At 36.6% G+C, this 21946-nt stretch overlaps 2 protein-coding genes across 5 annotated transcripts; both read right to left on the minus strand.

Annotated features, from left to right (window-relative positions):
* Nucleotides 1-348: 348 nt before the first annotated feature.
* Nucleotides 349-5131, minus strand: impa1 (inositol monophosphatase 1). The gene is made up of 9 exons (XM_084118758.1): nt 4880-5131; nt 3479-3556; nt 3253-3386; nt 3028-3132; nt 1772-1817; nt 1466-1574; nt 1269-1377; nt 1019-1170; nt 349-740 (listed from the first exon to the last, which is right to left on the minus strand). The coding sequence occupies exons 2-9, from the start codon at nt 3539-3541 to the stop codon at nt 607-609; spliced, it is 852 nt and encodes a 283-aa protein (XP_083974884.1). The 5' UTR covers nt 3542-3556; nt 4880-5131; the 3' UTR covers nt 349-606.
* Nucleotides 5132-5409: 278 nt separating this feature from the next.
* asph (aspartate beta-hydroxylase) lies at nt 5410-21728 on the minus strand. 4 transcript variants are annotated; one of them, XM_084118883.1, is made up of 10 exons: nt 21544-21728; nt 17024-17179; nt 16871-16915; nt 16205-16273; nt 10513-10584; nt 9755-9823; nt 8275-9321; nt 7997-8041; nt 7811-7849; nt 5410-7556 (listed from the first exon to the last, which is right to left on the minus strand). In XM_084118883.1, the coding sequence occupies exons 1-10, from the start codon at nt 21578-21580 to the stop codon at nt 7549-7551; spliced, it is 1587 nt and encodes a 528-aa protein (XP_083975009.1). In that variant the 5' UTR covers nt 21581-21728; the 3' UTR covers nt 5410-7548. The 4 variants fall into 4 exon arrangements, with proteins under 4 accessions (XP_083975009.1, XP_083975008.1, XP_083975011.1 ...); XM_084118882.1 differs by lacking the exon at nt 21544-21728 and adding an exon at nt 18064-18211; XM_084118885.1 differs by lacking the exon at nt 16871-16915.
* Nucleotides 21729-21946: the final 218 nt, after the last annotated feature.

The following is a 21946-nucleotide window of genomic DNA, read 5'->3' on the forward strand; positions in this document are numbered from 1 at the left end:
AACATGGCTGTTAAAACCAAAGCCTAACAAGTTTTTGTGTGTGTGTGTGTATATTTTCAGCAGCCAGAAATATTTGTGCTTTTATTAAAAAAGCTGGCATGTTTATGTTGGAATCACTCCGCTTGTCGGTATTTGTCCGTGCCAGACAGGCGCTTTTTCAGCAGGTTACATTGTAACGCCAGTAGGTGGGAGAAAGTGGCTTTTTGTGTATTAGTTTTACTAAACCGATTCATGCAAAACACTCATTTGGAAACGACACTACTGTGTTTGGAAACCCAACGGCTGATTCTGCTTTGAAGTCGTTTTAAACAACTGCTGTCGAAGCAAAAATAAGTAAGGTCTCAAAGGTAAGTTACTCATTAACTTACTGTTTATTGAACTGCTGTATAAAATATACAAGTAACAGATATTTAATGGCAATGAACTGGACCTTCAATAGCTAAACGTTTATAATCAAACATTTGCACATAGGTTTAAACAATACATTTTTCACCATTGTAAGACAGAAATAATTTACGCAACATACAAAAGATGATAAAGTACTGAATTTAAAATGTACTATAATATCATACTTCGATAGCACAGGAGCTTTCTTCAAAATACGTTTTATTTTATACTAGGGTCCACCGGTGCGTCATCTCTAACAGCTGAAAATGCCTCAATCTCTTTTATGATTCTCTCTCCAATTATGTTGTTATTTGCTGCAACAACTCTTCTAGACATCAGGTCCATCGGTCCACCTGTGGGCATTTTAGGGGGGAAAAACATGCTTTTAATAAAATAATTTCTAAAAACACATATTTTGGAAAAGCAAACTACTGACAAAAATAGAGTAATGAGATACAGTTGGTGTTAACATTCAAAATAGTGTTATTGTTATCCAACACTATTTTTTAGAATTGTTGTAAAAATAAAATTAAAAATAAAACTTAAGCTTTGAAAAAAACTTCAATGATAAATGTTGCCTTGGCAACTAACTGAAATAACACAACTGAACGCTAGCAAGAGCTCTTTTTACCTTCAACATCCATGAGAACTCCTCCTGCCTCTGAGACTATGACTGCCGCAGCTGCTACATCCCAACAGTGGATCCCAATCTCATAATAGGCCTCTACACAACCAGATGCAACCAAGCACATGTTGATGGCAGCAGATCCAACACCACGTATCCTTAGGAAGGAAATTAATATTCAAGAGGTATTTGTTAATGCACATTACAGTATAATCGTGTACACATGAGCTGTGTGTGGAAGAAACGTGGCACATACCCATGAACTGGCAGACACAAGATCTTCCTCATACTAGAGAAAATCTTATCAACAATTTCAGGATCTCTATTAGAGCCAAACTCTGTAGCGATGATTGACTGGTTAATCTCTGTTATATGATTTGGAAACAATTGGAGAGAATTCAGATGACTGCCGACAAACAAACATGGATCAACATGTTCAAGAAGAAAGGTCACCTTTTTGGTCCGACACTTGCAGCGGCTGTCCATTGCAAAAAGCACCCTTCCCTTTTCGAGCAGTGTACATCTTGTCTTCTATGCAGCTATATACCACACCAAACTCTAACTGCAATAGAAGAATGATGAGTTTGACAGACACTCTTCCCACTGGAAAACTTCCAAACCTTGATAAATGATCAAGAAAACAAAGTAGGAGCAAAGTGGCAGTTTCCGATTTCATCGAACCACACAGTTGCAAAGATCCATTACAAGTGCTGTCAATTTGTTATTCTAAAAGTGCATTTGAAAGCAAATGATGCTTACCGTTTTGTTGACCGCAAAGCCAATGCATATAGCAACACATGGATATCTGGACAAAGGAAAGCATATTTAGTGTAGCTCATGCTAGAAAAGTATGAAAAGTCGCAAAGTATAAGTCAGATATGTAATTGATCAGATATATCACGTCTCACTAATGCCGGGGTCACACTTAACGACTGGCTGAAACATTCTAAGACTGAACTGAACACACAGACTGTGAACACCAACTGAATGCAACTGGCATGATCAGTCGTAAGTATCAAATTACACTCATAATCGTCCTTACTGTCGTTAAGTGTGTCCCCTACTTAAGGGTTTCTCATAGTGATAAAAGTCATTTAACTTTCCTGAACATATGCCAGTGGGGTCCAAAATTGAGACCACATTGAAAATATGGGGTTTAAAAACCCATTTAAACCTGCATAAACTGACATTTTTAAGATTAAATAAAATAAATAAAAGTTATGCATGAAAATTAATAAGAAATTTTGACTTCATGACTTTTTCACTCAAATTGTCATGCTGATTTGTAATTTGTTACAAAAAATTATGTTTTTTACATTTTCATTAAAAAAAAATGTTTTATGTACATTTATAACACTATACTTTGTATTATATGATCTTTGCATCAAATTACAAAAAATATTTTACAAGTGAAGCTGTTTCTATTACAGCGGCTGTGGGAGTGACCAACGCTATCTCACGACCAATTCGTACGAGTGAGTAAAGGTGGCTAATGAATTCATACGATTTGTCTAAACCCACATGATGGGTAGGTTTAGGGGTGGGGTCAGGTGTAGGTCATTCTTACGAATTCATACAAATTGGGCAACTCGTAAAATATGTACGAGTGAGGTCGTATGAATTCGTACGAATTAGCCACCTCGTAAAATTCGAACGAATTGCCGTGAGATCGGGTTGGAGTGACTGTAAAATTTACGTCTTTCTCTCTTTCGAATGCCGTTATCAGTCTCGCTCTATATTTTTCCTCTTTTTGAAAGTTGTGAAAACACTATTGTGGAGTTTTTCTTTTGCTATTTGAGCAAATGGGAACACAAAAAATATATTTAATGTAGTCTCTCATTCACCACTATATAGTTTAACCCAACAATGACAACCCCGGAAATGTGAAAATGGTCTATTAAAATATGACATATTTAATTGTTTTTTCTTTTTTTTCTTTACATTTATTTAATTTCACAAGTGGTCGGAGACCTTTGAACCCCACTGTATCAGTGAATACAATTTTAATACATTACCCATGCACAAAGTTAGTGGTCCCATCCACAGGGTCAATAATCCATGTTGGGTTTTCAGTCAAAACACAAGGTTCTCCTGCAGCCACTGACTCTTCACCAATGAAACTGAAACAAACAGGAGCAGACTATGGTATATTCTCTTTACTTTAGATTCAGTATGCTCTATCTTGGAAACTATAGTGTAATAGGTCTTCTGACCCTGTGTTAGCATGAAGGACTCAATACCTGTGTCCAGGAAACTTCTCCTTCACTGACGTAATAATAAGTTGCTCCACATTCTGGTCTGTTTTAGTGACCAGGTCAACAGAAGAGCTTTTACACATGATCTTTAGGTCATTCTGCAAAGTATCCCTCACAATCTGAGGACAACAGAGATAACAAGGTTTCAGAACAAGAAAATTACAACAACAACAACAAAATTGCATCGTTTAAAAGAACGATGGTATCTCACCTCTCCCGATTTCCTGGCCACAGTCACGGCATGGTCCATAGCATCCTGCCAAAGGTCAGGCATTGTGAGAGCCCCTTTCTGATTGGACATAAAAACATATTTATTCTCATCAATATCAGATGTATATATTAATATGTAATGTTGCTCTAAATCGATTTAGGAGTCACACTAGATAAAAGCTGCATTTTAAACCTCATTTTATTTGATGAGGCAGCTTGTTACTGATTAATTCCATATTTTTACCACTTTTCTGGCAGTCCCTTAATCCCAGCACACACTCCTTATATAGTGTTCTTTCTATAAATAGGCCTCCAACTGGGTCGAGGACTTTCTTTAAAAAGCCCCTACCCTAGCAAAAACGTACTATACTCTTAAGGCCAATTCACACAGCACAGACAAACACCAACAAACACGTTTGTTGAGTCCCCTGTCGGCGTCTGTTGCCGTTGGTCGGGGTTTGTTTTCACCCAACTGAACATGTTCAATCAGAGTTATTCGGTGTCTGTTGGGGCTGTGTGAACATGACAGTTATTTTTCATAACATTCTAAATGCTTAGGACAACTTGTTGGTGTTTGTCTGTGCAGTGTGAATTGGCCTTTAGAACAAAAGATTCAATATAGAACCTTAAAGGGTTCTGTCAGGCGCGTCATAGAACATTTGAGTTCCCATTATGGGATCATTTTATGGATCTAGTTTTAATTAATTAATTTTAATTCATTATTTATTTGGATTAAATTGTATTAATTAAACAGCCCATAAACATACGTCATCACTAGAAAAAAAATTAATAACCCATTAAACATGAAAGTTTTATGTAATCATTTGAGAACGTGTAAAACCTAAATCAATTATAATGTGTGTCTTTCATTTAAGATCCATTTTGACAGTGGTGGCTAGTAAAAAGTGCTTCAGTGTCATTTCCACCTCATCTAATTTCCACCACATTTTGCACAATGAATACTGTAATTGTGTGCACTTATTTCACTCTCTGTTTAGATTATCACAATTTTGAAATGAAATGGAATCATGTTTTTGTTAGATATATTTCTTAGTTTAAAATTCAAAGTCTAAGTCGGGGACAAGGGTAAACGTAAAAAGCTTAAATCAGCTGACAACTAGAAACCCAGTAATATCTGACGGTACTTGAGCATTTTAAGCATTATATTCCATAAAGTGTATGTCTGAGCAATGCATACGTGTTCATCCTAAAACTGCATGACAGATGAGTTCTAGCTCATCTTTAGTGAAGTTACTGTACAAATCTGCTTTTTCATCGCCATTTATCATTTAGCCAAGTATAAACATCGGTGCAAACAATGCATTATGATCTACATGTATATATAACGACATTCCAAAAACGAACTTGACACAATAACACAATAATAACACAAACATCTTACCAATCAATGACCGGCGAAATGAAGACTTTCTGCTGTTAAGATTGTTGTGTTTCCGGGTTCTTCTTGAAGGACCCGACGAGATTAACCCTAAACCATAGGGTTATTTTCGAATAACTGACTAAGCATTTAGTACAATGAAATATCCCAATTCTTCTTTTATATAGTTAAATACTATACGTTTAAATGTTCTGTTTAGCACATAGGTGCGTTCTTAAAAAAAATATATATCTTACTGATGCGCATGCGCCGTATGTCTTTCTTTCTCTTAGCATCCCTATGACAGCAACTGCCTGACCCTTTGAACTGGGCATGTAGCTATGAATCAGTATTTAAATGTGAAATGCTGTGAAGAGTATTCTCTGAATTTACGTTTTGTTCTTTGGACAACAGAAATCTCCCTATTTTTACTTTTCAAGAATAGACATCATAAAAAAATAAAAATTGTAACAAGTCTTCGTGCTTCTTTTCATTGTTGTATTTATTACATGGATCGGAATTGATTTTTGTAAACAAAAAAAGAAAAAATACTATTCGACTTTGTTGTCCCAACCTTTATTGCAGCACTCAAACAAAACATGTACAGTTGTTTACAGATTTGTGTCACCCAAAACTCCCTATATTTTCAATGCCTCAATAACTTAAAATGAGTTAGCCTATACAGCAGGATTTCATGTAAACCTCTGAATAGAAAGCCTTGTGTAAACATCTGTTTGTATGTGGATTTCAATCAAATAAAAAAATACCCCCTATACAAATGGTGTTATTGCTGGTCGTGAGGTGTCTGTCCCTTAAGAGCACAACCCATACTAAAGCTGCTATACCCAACCTTTCACATATGGCTTTGAGAAGTTAACACTTTTGTAGAATTAATTCAATTTGACTATAACGTGTCAAATTCTAAATAAAATAATTCCTTAAAAATCCTAAACAAGAAATGAATACCACTTTAAAAATTCACATTGACTTCAAAAGTGTTAGGGGTCAAAAACACCCTCTAGTTTTGTAGAAAGAAGAAACCCCTAAAAACTACATTGCAGCCATATGTTATGAAACCATTGAAGAGATTTGCAGCATTTCCTAAAGTCTAGCACAAAAACAACATCTATTCTGGCAGGCCCCATAAAACCACAGTGTAACACACAACATTACAATGAAAAAAAAACAATAAAATAAAATCCACAGTGAAACACTTCAAGAGCCAGAATTGGGTTTCCTTTAAAAGATCAAACCGGTTTTCAGTTTCTTAACTGTTTACTCTGCATCAAGGGTGAAAGCTACATTGTTGTGATAAAAAACATGACAACATTAATAGTAAATAAAAACATTTTTTGTCTTTCTGTGATATTAATGTGACAAAATACCATATTCATCTTCCTTTCTGAATGTAGTACAGCAAAACTGTATTGTTTCTATATTGTATTCTTACAGATGTGCCTGCAACAGTTGAAAGGGCCAGAATAAATGCACTGGGAATTCAATCCATAGGCAGTGCATTACATTTGACAAATTAATTAGCACATACTGACTTGTGATGTCTCACAAAAAGCACTAGGAAAAATCTTGCTACAAAAATAAAACCTTTCGTAAAGTAGTTATGTTGGCATCCTTCACCAGTTATTACATAAGATGACAATCCCATTAAACAACACTGTTTCTCATACGCACACTGCACAGCAGCTGGAGTGTCTGCCTGAAATGGAGCTTGTCAAATCATGAGCCTATGACACAAGACTTACTGAAAAAGGCATGAGTATAAATAAAAAAGTTTGATGGGGAGCAGACATGTGCTTCTGAATTTAAAAATGTGAAATCTAAATATGAAGAAATGCAAAAACAAGTTCTCCACTCACTCTCTGAGCTCTTAGCAGAACAGTTACAGTATTGAGGAAAATATCAACAGAGGTACTTAAATGTTGACCATACACTGAAAAACACATAGGAAAACACCATTAATACATACTAGTGAGAAAAATGGCTCAAATGATTGCTTCGCATAAAGTTAAACAAGATTTTTTAAATTGACACAAACATGCACATGCACGCCCATTCATACAAAGTTCACATAGCAATTATCTTGGTTAACCTGCCAGCATAAACTTGTCCTTGATATGCAACATTGGAAATGTAGACTCAATACATATTGGTAGTACAAAACCTAAGGGTAAAAAGAGCAAAAGATCAGTGCAGCTTTGCATAGTACCTTCACATAAAAGCGATTAGATTTAACGAAGAGAGACAATGATGATTGTGAAGATATCTGAGCTACAAAGCAACATGAAGGTGTTTGTACATACATAGGAAACCAAACTATCATCCATGATCATTAAGAAATGGCTACTTCACATCTATGTTAGAGGATAGGGAAAAAGCTTTGTCTGTAATTACAAAATAGGGATTAGAAAAGGGAAGGGGGGGGGGGGGGGGGGGTTGTCAAACCACCAAACAAACGTTGACAAAACATTCAAATAAATGTGTACTTGTACACAAGAGACTACATTATCAATTAACAAAAAGGCTTGTTTTAAAAAAGAAAAAGTCCAGGAAAATGAAAGGGTAATATAGTAGCACTCTCTTTTTTTTACTCCATGGTGGGAATCGGCAGCTGCACACTTCCAGTGGAATGCCATGTGGTGCTGGTCCTCTCCGCATCTTACACACTGCCTAATGTTTTATGTTTCTGCAAAACATGAAATGATTGACATTAAATACACTTAACCAGCTGATGTTTTTAGTTGAAGCAGACAGTGTATTAAGCAGATAGTCCATTTGTACATATGTGAACTGGAGAAAACACCTTTTTGATAGAACAGATTATGAATAAATTAAATAGAATTGTTAAATGCATAAATGCCAGAGTTAAAGAAATTGTCCTTAATCAAATAACATTTTCACCCATTATGAAAAGGAATATAAATGGCAAAACTGTATTACCTGTGGGCTCTAATTGTTCTTCTGTTTGGTTAATATCCTCTGTTAATAAAGAAGCAAGGAAATATAATTGTGTTAGACATTAAGCATAGAATGTATGATTCTAAAAAGTTCTGTACAGATTTTCCACATTAGAAAGTCTTCCAATTCTTTATATATTTTTTATAAACATAAAATTAAATTACCAACCTGCAAAGTCTTCCTCAGTCTGCTCCTCCTCAGAAGCTGCATCCTCTGTAACAAGACAGGCACATTTCACAACAAAGCAAACAAAGAACTGCTCATCTGTTCAGTGTAAATTCTATAAATTTGTCCAATTCCTCTTTTGTCTCCAATTGTGCAGTATCTGATGTTAACAGATGTCTGCATACACATGAATGTACTATTTTAATAAGACATTTTGTGTATTATTGCTTGTTGCTGCATAATCGCCACCAGAGTGAACTTGCAAAAACAAGAAAACGTACCCTCTTCTTCCATATTCTCTTCCTCAAGCTTGGTTTCCTCCATTATGGAGTCTTCTACTTCCTCATCTTCCTCCTCAATAAGTTCCTCTTCTGTTACAGTCTCTTCTACAGGGACAGACTCCTCAACTGTCTCTTCAGGTGTTTCTACTTCTTCCACTTGCTCTTCTATTTCAGGTTCCTCCACCTGCTCAGGTTCTTCCACGGCTTCTTCTACTGGTTCAAGCTCCTCAACAGCTTCTTCTACTGGTTCAAGCTCCTCAACAGCTTCTTCTACTGGCTCAAGCTCCTCAACAGCTTCTTCTACTGGCTCAAGCTCAAGCTCCTCCACAGCTTCTTCTACTGGCTCAAGCTCCTCCACAGCTTTTTCTACTGGCTCAAGCTCAAGCTCCTCCACAGCTTCTTCTACTGGCTCAAGCTCCTCCACAGCTTCTTCTACTGGCTCAAGCTCCTCCACAGCTTCTTCTACTGGCTCCAGCTCCTCAACAGCTTCTTCTACTGGCTCAAGCTCGTCCGCAGATTCTTTTACCTGTACAAGCTCCTCAACAGGTTCTTCTACCGGTACAAGCTCCTCAGCAGGTTCTTCTACTGGTGCATTCTCTTCTACTACTTCTATTGCCTCTTCCACTGGTGCATCACCTTCCTCCAACACTTCCTCAATTGCTTCTTCCACCGGTGCAACCTCTTCAGCTACCTCCTCCTCCTCCTCTGGGGTATCTTCGTCTACTACTTCTATTGTCTCTTCAACTGATGAATCTTCTTCCACTGAAGCAGCTTCCTCAACTGGTATGACCTCTTCCTCTGTTGCAAGCTCTTCCATTGCCTCCTCAAAAGCCTCTTCCTCAACTGAAACAGTGTCTGTATCCTCTGGCACTTCCTCCACAACTTCAGGTTCTTCCTCAGGAACTTCTTGCTCTTCATCAGGAACTTCTTGCTCTTCTTCAACCTCTGGTTCCTCCTCAGCTACTTCCTCTTCTGCAGCAATGGGCTCTTCGTCTACTGTCAGAGGTTCTTCCTCAGCAACTGGCTCCTCCTCCACAGTTTCTGGTTCTGCAAGGGAAAATAAGGTAGCACTTTATTTTACACTGTCCGTGTTACACATGTAGTTACTGTAGCAATAACTATAAATTACACATAATTACATGCAACTAACTCTAAACCAAACCCTAATCCTACCCTATAGTACGTACATGTAGTTAATTATTATTACTCAGTACTAAATGTATAATTACACTGTAACACAGAAAACCTTAAAATAAAGTGTAACCAAAAATAATTATAATAAAATCTAATATACTATGCTCCTATTGTGCCAATATATTTCATACATTATCCAATTCAGAGGTTAGGTAAATTTATGCGAAGATATTTTTTTAGTAAACACTACATGGCATGCATACACCTATAAATCACAATACTTGTGAGTCAAAAAATAGCAACAATTACAGACTGTAACTTCAAAAGGACATCCTAAAAACTGTACCTGGTGGCGGCTGAGCTGCTTCTTCAACTTTAACAGCTTGGATCTCTTCCTCCACAATAGAGTCTGGAGCTAATTCGGGAAAACAATTTTATTACAGTTTAGCTTGTTTTTTTTATTAGTTTTTATTTATTGTTAAAAGCCTTTGTTTATCCATCATAAAGGTGCTTGTGCAATAATGCTTTACGAAGATTTAAACTAGATCAATCATGCATGTCTGCTATTCATAACAAGTCAATGTGATTACGCTCATGTCATGTTACACAAGAGCTTTTTGTGGTATGTGGCAAGACTAGTTTATAACTGGTGGGTATTTCAGATAGGTGTTCATAGGTGACCATCAAAATCATTTCTATATAGTATACAAGTGGTGCATGTGCATATGCATAATAGTACACAGTCCTTGTGTACACAGAGTTAATGTTTAATCCATACGCAAGATAAAGATAATTCCCCTGCAGTCAAACAAGTGTTTTCTTTCATATACTTTTAATTATACATACTTTTAATTAAATTTATTATTTAAATATATATATTCAAAAAAAAAAAAAAAAAAATGAATTTCATGGGCAGGCAATCATTACATTTCATCTTGTAATAATGGCAGTAACTTGCATATTTTCATTGCAATTTCCATCACAATGTCTATTAGGATTATAAAAACCTACATCTAATTTTAGATATTTCTATGATCTATGCATCAATAAATTCTCACTGCACCCTTATTTACTGCTTAAAACTCGTGTGTGATTCTACTTTACCTTCTTCCACAGGTTCAGCAGAGTCTGCCTTAACCGGTTCACTGTTCTCAATGGTGGGCTTATCTTTCAGTCCTGAGGATTTTACATGTGGATGTGCATACATGAGGCAAGTGTAAAATATAAATCACATAAAACAAGCATATGACTCTAATCTATGAAGTGCATTAAATAACCTTTACATGCCATTTGGTTTACTTTTGCACTAGAGATTTGAGTTTTACAGGTATGTATTTAACTTACAGACACAAAGGTATGTGTTTGAGATTTTAAAAACAGACAAAAAGGGAAACAGAGGAGAGGAAAAAGGAATATTTATAGAAATGTTTATAGATAGTATTAAGGGACAGACAAGCATTCTTGTGGAGGAAAAAAGGCCCATTTCAATACTGTGCAACAGTGCAACTGTTTGTTCTTATATCAATCAACACTGAAAAGAAAACTCGAAACACCGAAAAAGCAAATCAGGATACTCATATATTTTATTGATATCACAATAATTTTCTCTCTTAGTTAAGTAATGCAACTCATTTTATTTATTATAAATGAACAAAATCAGAAAAACACCAATGTTGAAATCTCACACTAGCTAGTATTTCGTAAGAATAAACCAAAAATCCTACCCTCAAACAAAAACATTAAGGGAAATAAAAGAAATTCCACCTGACAATCAGCATATAGCACCTTGTTCTGATTCTGCTTCTATTAATCTCAATGTTATGATTAACATCACTGATCATAGAGACAAAAGGTCTTGCCTTCGGCCTATAAGGGGTGGTCTCTGAAAACTGCTCATAACGGACTGAGATCAAGTTCAGCCAGATGTTAACACAATGTACACAAAAGACAACATGTTCTGACATTTAATGCCTTACAGTTTCTTTTTAGCTGCAGCCTTCTTGGATTCTTTGCCTTTTGCATCTTTCTCAACCTTTTTAACGTCATAATCAACGGGTTTCTCATGGGTTTTCTTTTCAACTTCTGGCTTTTCTTTCACCTCATCTTTTTCCACCTTAGTCTTCTTTGCTTCTTCACTTTCTGCCAGTTTCTCTCTTTCCTCCTTCTCCTTTCTAATTCTTTCCATGGCCTTTTCAACATCCTCTTTCTCTATTCTCTCCCCTTCCTCTTTCAGTCGAGCCTCAGCCCTCTCCCAAGCTTTGGCTTCGGATTCCTCTCTGATGCGGTTCAAGGTCCTCTCTTCCTCCTCTTTGGCTAGGATGTTCCTCACTTCTGCCAGTGCCAATTTAGCTATTTTCCTGGCTTCCACTCTTTCATGGATGATGGTGAGTTGCTGTTTCAGAGCTTCCCTTAGCTTCAAACCAACATCTTTGGCATGTGAAAGCTCTGGGGAGAAACTTTGTTTGATGACGCAATCACTGTAACTGGATTTCTAACACTACGCACGCCAAAACGCAATTAGTTGGAAAGATACAAATCATTTCACATCAGAACTCCATTAGTATGTTAGAATATCCTCTACACTCAACCGATTTAACTAAAAGGCCTCCCAACTGTCCAACACAATATTCAAAGGCCGGCCATTTAGGCCAAAGTAGTTCTGTTGTAATTGATATTTTTAAATGAATTATTTTGATTGCAAGTTTCAAGAACTGCATGTTTTTCAATAAATGGTTGTTTATGGAAAACAAAAATCATTACATTTTTTATGAAGTTATATTTTAAATATATAAATAAAAACAAACCTAATTTACATAATTTAAGTCATCCAGTGGCCCCCTTGGAAGTTTGCTTCCCAGATGAGAACCACTGCTCTACACATTACGCTAGAAGATGATGTAGTTAGGATACGTTTATGACAAGTCCACAGTTCCTTAATATTATTTGCAAATGGCCTGGAAAATGTCATTGTTCATGCAGGCTCATAAATGTCAACTACAAGAGGTCTTATTGTTAAACACTCCTTGGTTAAACAGAAAAATAATATATAGCTTTAAAAATTTGATGTGAGCTCAGTCATGCAAACAAACAAGTCGATCAAGTAAACTTAGAAAATCCCAAACCACACAAGAGACTTGTCTGCTGCATGCACAGATCAAGTGAGCAAAATACCTCCTTTTCTCCTGGAAACATCTTTAGAATTTTCATCTAGTGCAAATGAGACAGTGCAAATTTAAGTCAGTGACTGCTACTACAACTCGTACATTTTTGTGTTACAAAACACTGCATGATGACTTATGTAATGGTTGGGGATGCATACTTTTAAATATTGCTGAGAGAAAATAAAATCTTTGTAAATAGTATGCTTATGCTATTGAGACAAACACCTTACAATGTGAATCACCCAACTGAAATCTGCAAGTAGTGGCTATTTGTACAACATTTGAGAATACCCAATCTTATTAACAAATAAAAAGCCAAACAAAGGAAAAATATGGCAACAATGGCAAAATAATTAAACCGAAGGATCTGAATTGCTGATTTCCGAAAATAAACACTAAACCTGTACTTGAAATGTTTGAAGGTATAATTACTTAAGTGGGAATGAAGGAAAAAGTACTAACTGTATCCCTCAATCTAAACCTAATTCTACACACTTAATTCTCTTAGAATACACGCCGTTTTGTAAATAAATCCTGATATGTATGCCGTAAATGTACTTTTTGTGCAAGTACTAATTAAGTTATTGACACTCATAGCCCTCTCAATTCCAATCTAGTAATACAGAAGCCGTACATAAACACTGTATTACTTCAGGCACACTATTTCAGGTGCTTTAGATTGGCAGGTAGGAACTGATTGTTGACGGTAACAGTACTCTGGGGTTCAGGTGACGTCTCCTACACAACGACCTTGAACTAGTTCTTGTCTAGAGCAACTGATGAAATTAATTAATGTGCAATCTCTTTGTTAGATAAGTAATAAGTCTGTACAGACCAGTGGTTCCCAAACTAGGGTGCCTCTGAGTTTTAAACGGGGGCGTGGCAAGGCTAAGGGATAGTGTATAGTCCGAAAATTGTTATGCAAAAGAAATCTCTTCAGGTTGAAGAAATTATTTGCTTATTATGAAACTACTTGCCAAGTAAATTGAACACAAAACATTAATTTGACATTTTATTATCTCAAGATGACTCAGTACCCGTTTGAGCGGTCTGTTATTAGTTGTAGCAGTTGTTAACATGGAATAACAGACCGCTATATGGCGTGATTAAAGAGTCAGAATTGAGTATTGCAGGGAGCCATGTAAAAATATAAATGAATGATGCATGGTTCTGCACTAAGCATGGACAAGTTTGTGAATTGACTGCTAGTTCAAGGTAAACAAAGCAGACAATGAGTAGATTTCACAACTACCAAAACAACGCATCTACACCAGACAGAGCATCACAACATGACAAAATCAATTAGAACCCATTATAATCAGTGATGCCATCTACACTGGATGCAGCACGACGTGACAAATTCCCGACTATAAACTGATGCTCCGCTCCATTTCTGATGTACTCCAAGCACTTGTGCAACTTCAGACACAAAGGACAACTGGATTTGTAATGTTCACATCATGAACAAAGAGAAGCCCGTTGAAGTTGAGAAGTCTGAGAGTGTCTTTATGTAGGTGCATGTAGGTGTACAGTATGTAGATGGGGCTTGAAAATATTTTGCTCTACAAAAGGGGGGCCCGGCAGAAAAAGTTTGGGAAACACTGGTATAGGCAATAGTAAAAGTTTCTTGTCTGAATTTAAAGGGTTAGTTCAACCAACAATGATAATTCTGTCAGTAATTACTCACCCTCATGTTGTTCCAACCCCGTAAGACTTTCGTTCATCTTCGGGACACAAATTAAGATATTTTTGATGAAATCTGAGAGCTGGCTCACTTCTTCATAGGCTTCTATGTAATTGATATTTGCCATCCCAGAAAGTTAGTAAAGACATTGTTAAAATAGTCCAAGTGACTACAGTGGCTCAACCTTAAGTTTATCAAGCGACGAGAATACTTTTTGTGTGCAACTTTATTCAACTATTCATTTTCTTCTGTGTGGGCCTCTGAGTGAGTTCACGTAGTGTAACAGCGCAGCACTTCTGGGTTGTATGTCAGAACGTAGGCTCACTATTTGCCGACGCTCAGATTTCATCAAAAATATCTTAATTTGTGTTCCGAAGATGAACGAAAGATTTACAGGATTGGAACAACATGAGGATGAGTAATTACTGACAGAATTTGAATTTTTGGGTGAACTAACCCTTTAATTGAGGTAATACTGCAAGAGGGGTGGGATATATATATACACATACTTTATATCCAAGCCTATCAATATTCTCTACAGCTTTGATAAAGGAGAGCAAAGGCAACTCGCATAAGAATAAAGAAACAACAACGTAACAACTTGACAATGTTATGTAAAACTGCCTATTTTGTAGTACCAAAAAGGTTAAAGGAAATACAAAACACAAAATGATGAGTTGCTGAGGATGCAAATCATCCCAAAATGCAATTGTGTAATTTAAAACGGCTCAAAATAAACCATTCACTGCCAAAAAATAAAAACGAGAATCAGATTATAAAACAAGAATGTGTCAAATGTACAGTGTTAAATTACAAGACTCAAATAGAAATACATACTATTGTTCATGATATAAGGGAACTGAGGCATGCAGCAAAGGTGATATGTTCATCTTTCAGCAATAAGGTCATATGCAAAAGGTAAGTAGTATATTAGTAGTTAAAAATAGCAGTTGCAAAAGAGCTGCAACAAAGCATAAACTACACAAGTTCAATATTTACAAAGGTGTTAGTGTTCATAATGACATCATCTTCTCAAGAGTTCACAGGTTCCAAAGTGACTGTTGGCAATCTTCCCAACAAAATATTTCTTCAAGTGTTAGGAACAAGCCGTCAAGGGAGTAAGTCCTCGTCTAATAAAGTGCTTCTGTCACAATCGCAGTAGAAAACACAACTATTGGTTTTGAAGGCCTAAAATAACGCATGTCTTTTGGCCCTGAACCCCTTCAGTCTGTGACGCGCCAGCAACATCTTCCGCTGCTGCCTCGGTTTCTTCATCCTCTAGCGTTTCAAAAGGACTCATAACGTCATAAAGGAAGGTGAAGAAACCTTGAAACCAATCAGTGCCCTCTTCTGCTAAAATATCGAGGACTTCCTCAAGTGAGTCTGAGTTTTCTTTGCTGCCATCTTTGGTCAGCCCTACGCAAATGGGAAAATAAGGAAAAAAGAGAAAGAGAGGGAAAGAAAGAACAGTGGGAGAGCAAGAAAACAGAGAGAGGGTGGAGGTGGTTTGGTTTGCAAGGTTTAGTAGATAAGGATTCAGTGCTATAAAAAATGGGTAAAGATGCTATTAAAAGCATATGAGGTAAAGGAGAAAAGGAACATGCATGCATGGGAAGCACCAATGAAGCAGTTTTTAATGAATGTAGAGCTCAGTTACTTGTGAAATCAGTTAAACTACCTGCAAAATGAGAAAATAATTCTTAATTTTCTCTCCTTATGATATGATGTAGCCGTTAAAACATAATATTGGCAAGCTGGTCTAATTCTCAAACTCATGCAATAAGGCAATAACCTCATCATCATGTGGTTTGAAAAAAATGATTACAACAAAGCATGAAAAAGTACCATGCACGTGAATTAGTCCCATTTAATTTGTCATTGCACAAAAGTGAACCAAAGTCAGTCATGCAAAACAATCAGGTAAGAATCTCATTGAAATCAGTGCACTTGCCTAGTAGTACTTTAGCGTCTTCCACATCAAAGTCCCCATCACCATCAGCATCATAGGACACAAGTTTACCTAGTAAAGTAAAGTGAATCTGATTTAGTCATTTGGCAAGCACCGCGAGTAATCCACTGTGCCATATATATATTTTTTTTTACATTAAGGATATTTCTTAATTTAAAGTATCCCAAAAGAGATATGTTCTACACATTCTACAAAAATAATTGTGTAGAAATGGAAACTGCTTTATTACAACTTTCCTTGGCAACTCATTCCATTAACATTAGCATTTATTAAAACCAATCTCGGTCCTGGAGGGCCGCTGTCTAGCTCCAACCAGCTCCAACACACCTGTTTGAAAGTTTCTAGTATGCCTAGTGAGACCTTGATTAGCTGGTTCAGGTGTGTTTAATTGGGGTTGGAGCTAAACTCTGCAGGACAGCGGCCCTCCAGGACCGAGATTAAAACATACATATTGTTCAAAACCCCCCAAAAGTTAACAATATTGCATGTTTATAGACATACATTTATATATTATATGTATTCAAGTATGAAAAATGACACTAAAAATTAAATGACCCTTTCACTCCCCTACATTGAAATTGAAGATGATAGATTATGTCAAAGAAATGAGGTTTATGATGGTGATTATCACTGGTTCAGATGCCATACCTTGTAATACCTCTGAAAGATTATAGCGAAAGTCCTTTGCTTTGGCTGCATGCAAATTAAGGCCAGATACAAAAAACATTAATGTAATAAGAGGATTTTTAATACTACAATCAATACACAAAGTCTGAAAAAAAAAAGAAACCAAAGACTCACCAATTACACCTTGATAGTCAACAAGGTCAAAATACACCACAGCTACAGAGGTCCAGACACCCAGGAGGGCCAAAACCATGAACCAGGTGAAGAACGAGGTTCCTCCTCCAACCTCTGCCTTCTTCCCATTCTTATGCGCCAGCTGCGGCTTGGCCTCTGAAGGACAAAAAAAAAAAAAGGCAGATTATACACAATGTCAAGATGAAATAAATAAAAAGAAAAGTACCAACTGATTCATTAAACAAATTCAATGCAGCACAGCAAAACACTCTACACGTATGAATGAGGAATACATGCTTAAAATTGAACCATGCCTTTAAAAGCAAGATTAGTCCTTTAGTATTACTGCACGCATAAGCATTTTCACTCAATGCCACTAGTTGATACAATATGCTTGTAACATTAGCTTTGAAGCTGAAAATCTATTGTAGACCAATCAATTCTTTCTATATTTAAATGCATGTAGAAGATTCAAGGGATATCTGATTCCCTAAAAGATGTTTAAATATTCCATTTGAAATCTATGGTAATCACAAGGTGACAAAAGTCTAAAAGAGTGCAGTTATTCTGAGGTCTGTTGACACTCCTCATGGAACCGTGGTATAAATACATCTGCATTCAGAGCTCTAGTGGGAAGAATGAACAGGTGTTTTGTCCGCTACGTTCTGCTAGGTCAAACCACACGTGTTCATATACACTACAAACATTAGTAACAGACATACAGAGAGAAATAACAACACTAAAGTGTTACAACAAAGAAATTCTCTTTTTATATGTTGTGCAAGGCATCATATATATACGAACTTCACAAGAAAATTTTATAACCATACATTTGAAAGCACTCCTGCAATCTCCCAAAAAAAAAGACAACATCAAATTTGTACTGCTCATATATACACAAAATACAAATTTAACAAAAAATCAAGTATTATGAATAAATTATTTTTCAAATATTAAGGCTTCCTCTCACACCCCTGTGATTCATTAAATGTCATCTCTTGTCATAAAAGCTTATTCCAAAAACATACAAATACTAATACCGGTTTCTTCGTTCACCACCTTGACCTCTGCATTCGGCTCCCCCATCCCTCCAGGCAAAGTGGGGAAGAAGAGAGCGTCCTCACCCAAATCCTACCCCGGACCCCTGTACAACAGTAGGTCTTCTGCCTTTTTGTTCCTAGTGAATTGAGCCGGAACTTAATATGGAACTCGACCAGCAAATGGATTATTTTTAGAACAGTCCGCTTGAAAGCCAGAACATCTCAAGCACTCATAGGAAAGGGTAGAGGCAAATCCCACTCCATCCTGCTGTTCTTAGTCACATATGAAAGCTGAAATGGCTGATTGGTCACCCAAATCACTATACTTTACAAAAGAGCAGTGCAACTGCAGAATGGAGGATAAAATGCTTGGTCACATACATGCGTTTTAACGACATGCAAATCGAACTTTGGAAGGCTTTTTCAAGCCTCCAGGCAGAGGAGCATGTAAATCTGAGGCCAACTAAGTGACTATTTATCTTCCATACAAGGACCGGTCTCCCGAGTTTCTTGATGAAATAATAAACATGTTAGCGGTGGCTTCTGCTTGGATTTGTCAAAAACAAACCAGCCATATGTTAGCAGTTTCTCTAAAAAAAGTGTCTCAAAAGAAAAATAAGGTTTCAGATACACTTCTTGTAAAAAATACTTAAAATAACTTAAAATATTTTTTTCCATGTTAATATATTTTAAAATGTAATTTATTCATTTTACTTCAGTGTCACGTGATCCTTCAGAAATCATTCTAATATGCTGATTTGCTGCTCAAGAAACATTTATTATTATTATTATTATTATTATTATTATTATTATTATTATTATATTTTTTGTGCAAAAGAGTTCATTTTCTTAGGATTCTTTACGGAATAGAAAGTTCCAAAAGAAAATCTTAATGACCCCAAACATTTTGAACAGCTGTGTACTTTTCATGTGCATTTAATGCAAATCAAAACCCCAAAACTTATAAGTGAAAACTGCATTAAGAGTATGTGAATCTTTCAGATAGATCAAAGTTGCATGCAATGTTTGGAAATAACGAGACACGCCCCTAAAGACAAACACGCTCGGTTCAACTCGTCACTAAATCTACAGGTAGTCAAACGGCTGCCATTGTGTCCTAATCAACAACTTCCCCTCCCCCATTTAAACCTGCTATGTAAAGCAGTGCTTCAAACACTTTTTTTTTTTTTACTCATGCACTGTTTTTGCCGTATCTGTACAAAATGTTCATTGTCCAGCTTACATAATACTGTAGTGGAATGTGTGCCTTGAAATACCTTCTCTTCTTCATTTGTACCTACACACCCCACTGCTTAAAGCAAGAGTTTGTGTCTGGTCAAAGGCACAAACACTGGACATTAACCCCTTATGTGATCTTATCAGCAGCATACACCCCCCCATTGGAATCTTGAATGACCAGCAAACCTCCCCCTTCTTTAGAATAATAGATCACACTGGTTTGAAAGTCCAGTGGGTTGTCCTGATGTCACAAGGAGTTAAATATGTCAGATTATTCAAGACATTAAATTATTAGAATATTTTGTATGCTTTTATAAAGTGTTAAATATTATTGTCATTCATAAGAATATCAGGACTGAAAGGTGTTACTTGTTAAATTACACAAGTGTATTATCAAACTTTGCATGAAACAGAAAATTGAACATTGTGAGATAAACACTGCATTTAACAAAAGCAAATAAAACATTTACTGCACAAACCATGTATGACAGAACTGTATTAGATTCAATGCCCTTGAAAAACAACATGCAAGGTTATTTGAACAGAACTTTGGAATCAAAGAAATGCTTGAGAAAAAAAATTAAGTGCAAGCACATCGTGGTGGACTGTCATTCCTTTACCATTTCTTTGGAAGTCCGCAAGTTATTCTGTGGTGCTGAAAAGATCCCTGAAAGGAATGATTTCGACATTTGATAAAAGAGGGCATTGCACCACTTTACGAACAGCTAAGTTCACTTCGATGAATTTGCTTTGCAATCTAACTTTGTTATAAATGCAGCATTTAAATGGGTGCTGGTCGGCTCTAGACTTAGACTAGATAAATATCACTACAGGAAAAGCTTACCATAATGGATAAAAACCCAATCTATTTTACAGATTTCATATAAGAATAGGCATTCTTATGGCACATAAGCAATTCAGGCTCTAGTGGCACCTCAATGACACCAACATTTTAAATAAAATACATGTTGTAAAAGAGAGAGAGAGAGAGAGAGAGAGAGAGAGAGAGAGAGAGAGAGAGAGAGAGAGAGAGAAAAAAAAAGTTTCAGGATGGCAATTTGTATCTTCCTGTGTCTTTTTACATATCAAATGATGATCTGCTTTATTAGCTTAAAATATAGAGATACCATCATTATAAAACAGGTTGTAACAAGAGATGGCCACAGGATGCATTAAGCTTTTCCATGAACAAAACTGCCTTTACCAAGAACAGTAGCTAATAAACAAAAAGAATGTGCACAGTAGGCCAAAAAAACAGGATAATGCACACAATACCAAATAGCCTAATACAAAAAAAAAATTAGCTCATAAAATGTAATATAACTGAAAATGTGCATGACTGAGAACAATTCTACAGTATAACTGCATGCATTGGAGTTCTATCTATTATCAAGTTTTTGGGGTAACATTTTACACAGCTTTTCGTTCAAATTAACCTTTTTTTACAGTGTAAAGTCAATCTATATGGCGAAATCTATACACACGTGTCTAAACTGTATGGGTTCATGTAACGTTACCTTCAAAAGTCTAATAGTTAACAAATCTACCACTCTTACATAACCACGCAGTTACTAAAGTCAATAATAGTAGCTAGATAGCTAACCCAACACCCGGAGAGTGGGGTCCTGCAATGTGGCAGACTTTCTTTTCACAGGGTCTGTGGTGACATGGGACCCTAGAGGCCACGTGTAACCCCTCCCACGCTCTCCCAATATTGACACGTGAGCATTTAAGAGTTCGCACTGGGGCAACTCTGACTCCAACGATGAGCAAATATTTATATGAAAATATAGGTCATTTGCTGCTGTTGGAATTAGCAAAACAGTATCATAAACTAGGCCTTTTGGGTCTCGTGCAAATGAGACAAAAAAGCATGCAGAAGTTCTGCAACCACTTCCTCCCATTTTCCAAGTACACAGACATGATCGGGGTGGGAGATTTAATACACGCCACTCCGACTGAAAAGTTTTTACCCGCTGCGACGATTAATGAACTATTTGCGATTACAGTGTAACACAACTAATGCAGTTTATATAGCACAACTGTAGTCGACACAATGCACTGTGTATATTCTTATTTTTTGACCTGTTGTATCTTTTTGTTGTGTCTCTTTGTGGCTGATAATCCATAACCAGTGCATTTAATATTACATAAACAAAATCAATGTTGCCGCCTGATTAACTATCAGGCCTTCGCAGAAATGCACATATTTTCGACGGAAGAAAATGTAAACATACATACCTTTTTTAACTGTTCCTTTTGGATTTCTCTTAGCCATTGCAAGTGGTAGTTCTTCGACGTTTCTTACTCTGTACAAAACGAATTGACTGCAATTCCAGTCTCAGTTCTGGTACTGATGCCCTGCAAAATCAAATCCCTATGCCTTCAGACACTGAGGCCCAGCGCAACCCATCCCCTTTTTGAGCGACTGAGCGTTCGACCAATGCTGTTCAGACAAAGCCGCTGTGGGCGGGGAAAATAAAAATGTCATCCAATCGCCGAACAGTGGTCGGTGACTTATTCAATCGTGTGGATACCTGCGGGATACGACCGCCCAGTTCTTTCCTGTTTTTTTTCTACCAGCACTGGAACGTGGCAAGATGGAAGGTTGCACTTATCGCGAGATCCAATCCATGTTATACTG

This window comes from Abramis brama, assembly GCF_963993115.1.
Source record: "Abramis brama genome assembly, chromosome: 7".
Classification (NCBI taxonomy): domain Eukaryota; kingdom Metazoa; phylum Chordata; class Actinopteri; order Cypriniformes; family Leuciscidae; genus Abramis; species Abramis brama.

Excerpts from the sequence above, each read along its gene's own strand:
- asph (XM_084118882.1), bottom strand. The coding sequence starts at position 18,109 with ATGGGGGAGCCGAATGCAGAGGTCAAGGTGGTGAACGAAGAAACCG. Across the intron at positions 16,274-16,870 it reads TCTTTCAGAGGTATTACAAG|GTAAACTTGTGTCCTATGAT; the intron begins GTATGGCATCTG and ends TTACTTTACTAG. Across the intron at positions 8,042-8,274 it reads AGAGAATATGGAAGAAGAGG|AGGATGCAGCTTCTGAGGAG; the intron begins GTACGTTTTCTT and ends GTCTTGTTACAG.
- impa1 (XM_084118758.1), bottom strand. The coding sequence starts at position 3,541 with ATGCCTGACCTTTGGCAGGATGCTATGGACCATGCCGTGACTGTGGCC. Across the intron at positions 1,378-1,465 it reads GCAAGTGTCGGACCAAAAAG|AGATTAACCAGTCAATCATC; the intron begins GTGACCTTTCTT and ends ATCATATAACAG. Across the intron at positions 1,171-1,268 it reads TTGTGTCTGCCAGTTCATGG|GATACGTGGTGTTGGATCTG; the intron begins GTATGTGCCACG and ends TTCCTTCCTAAG.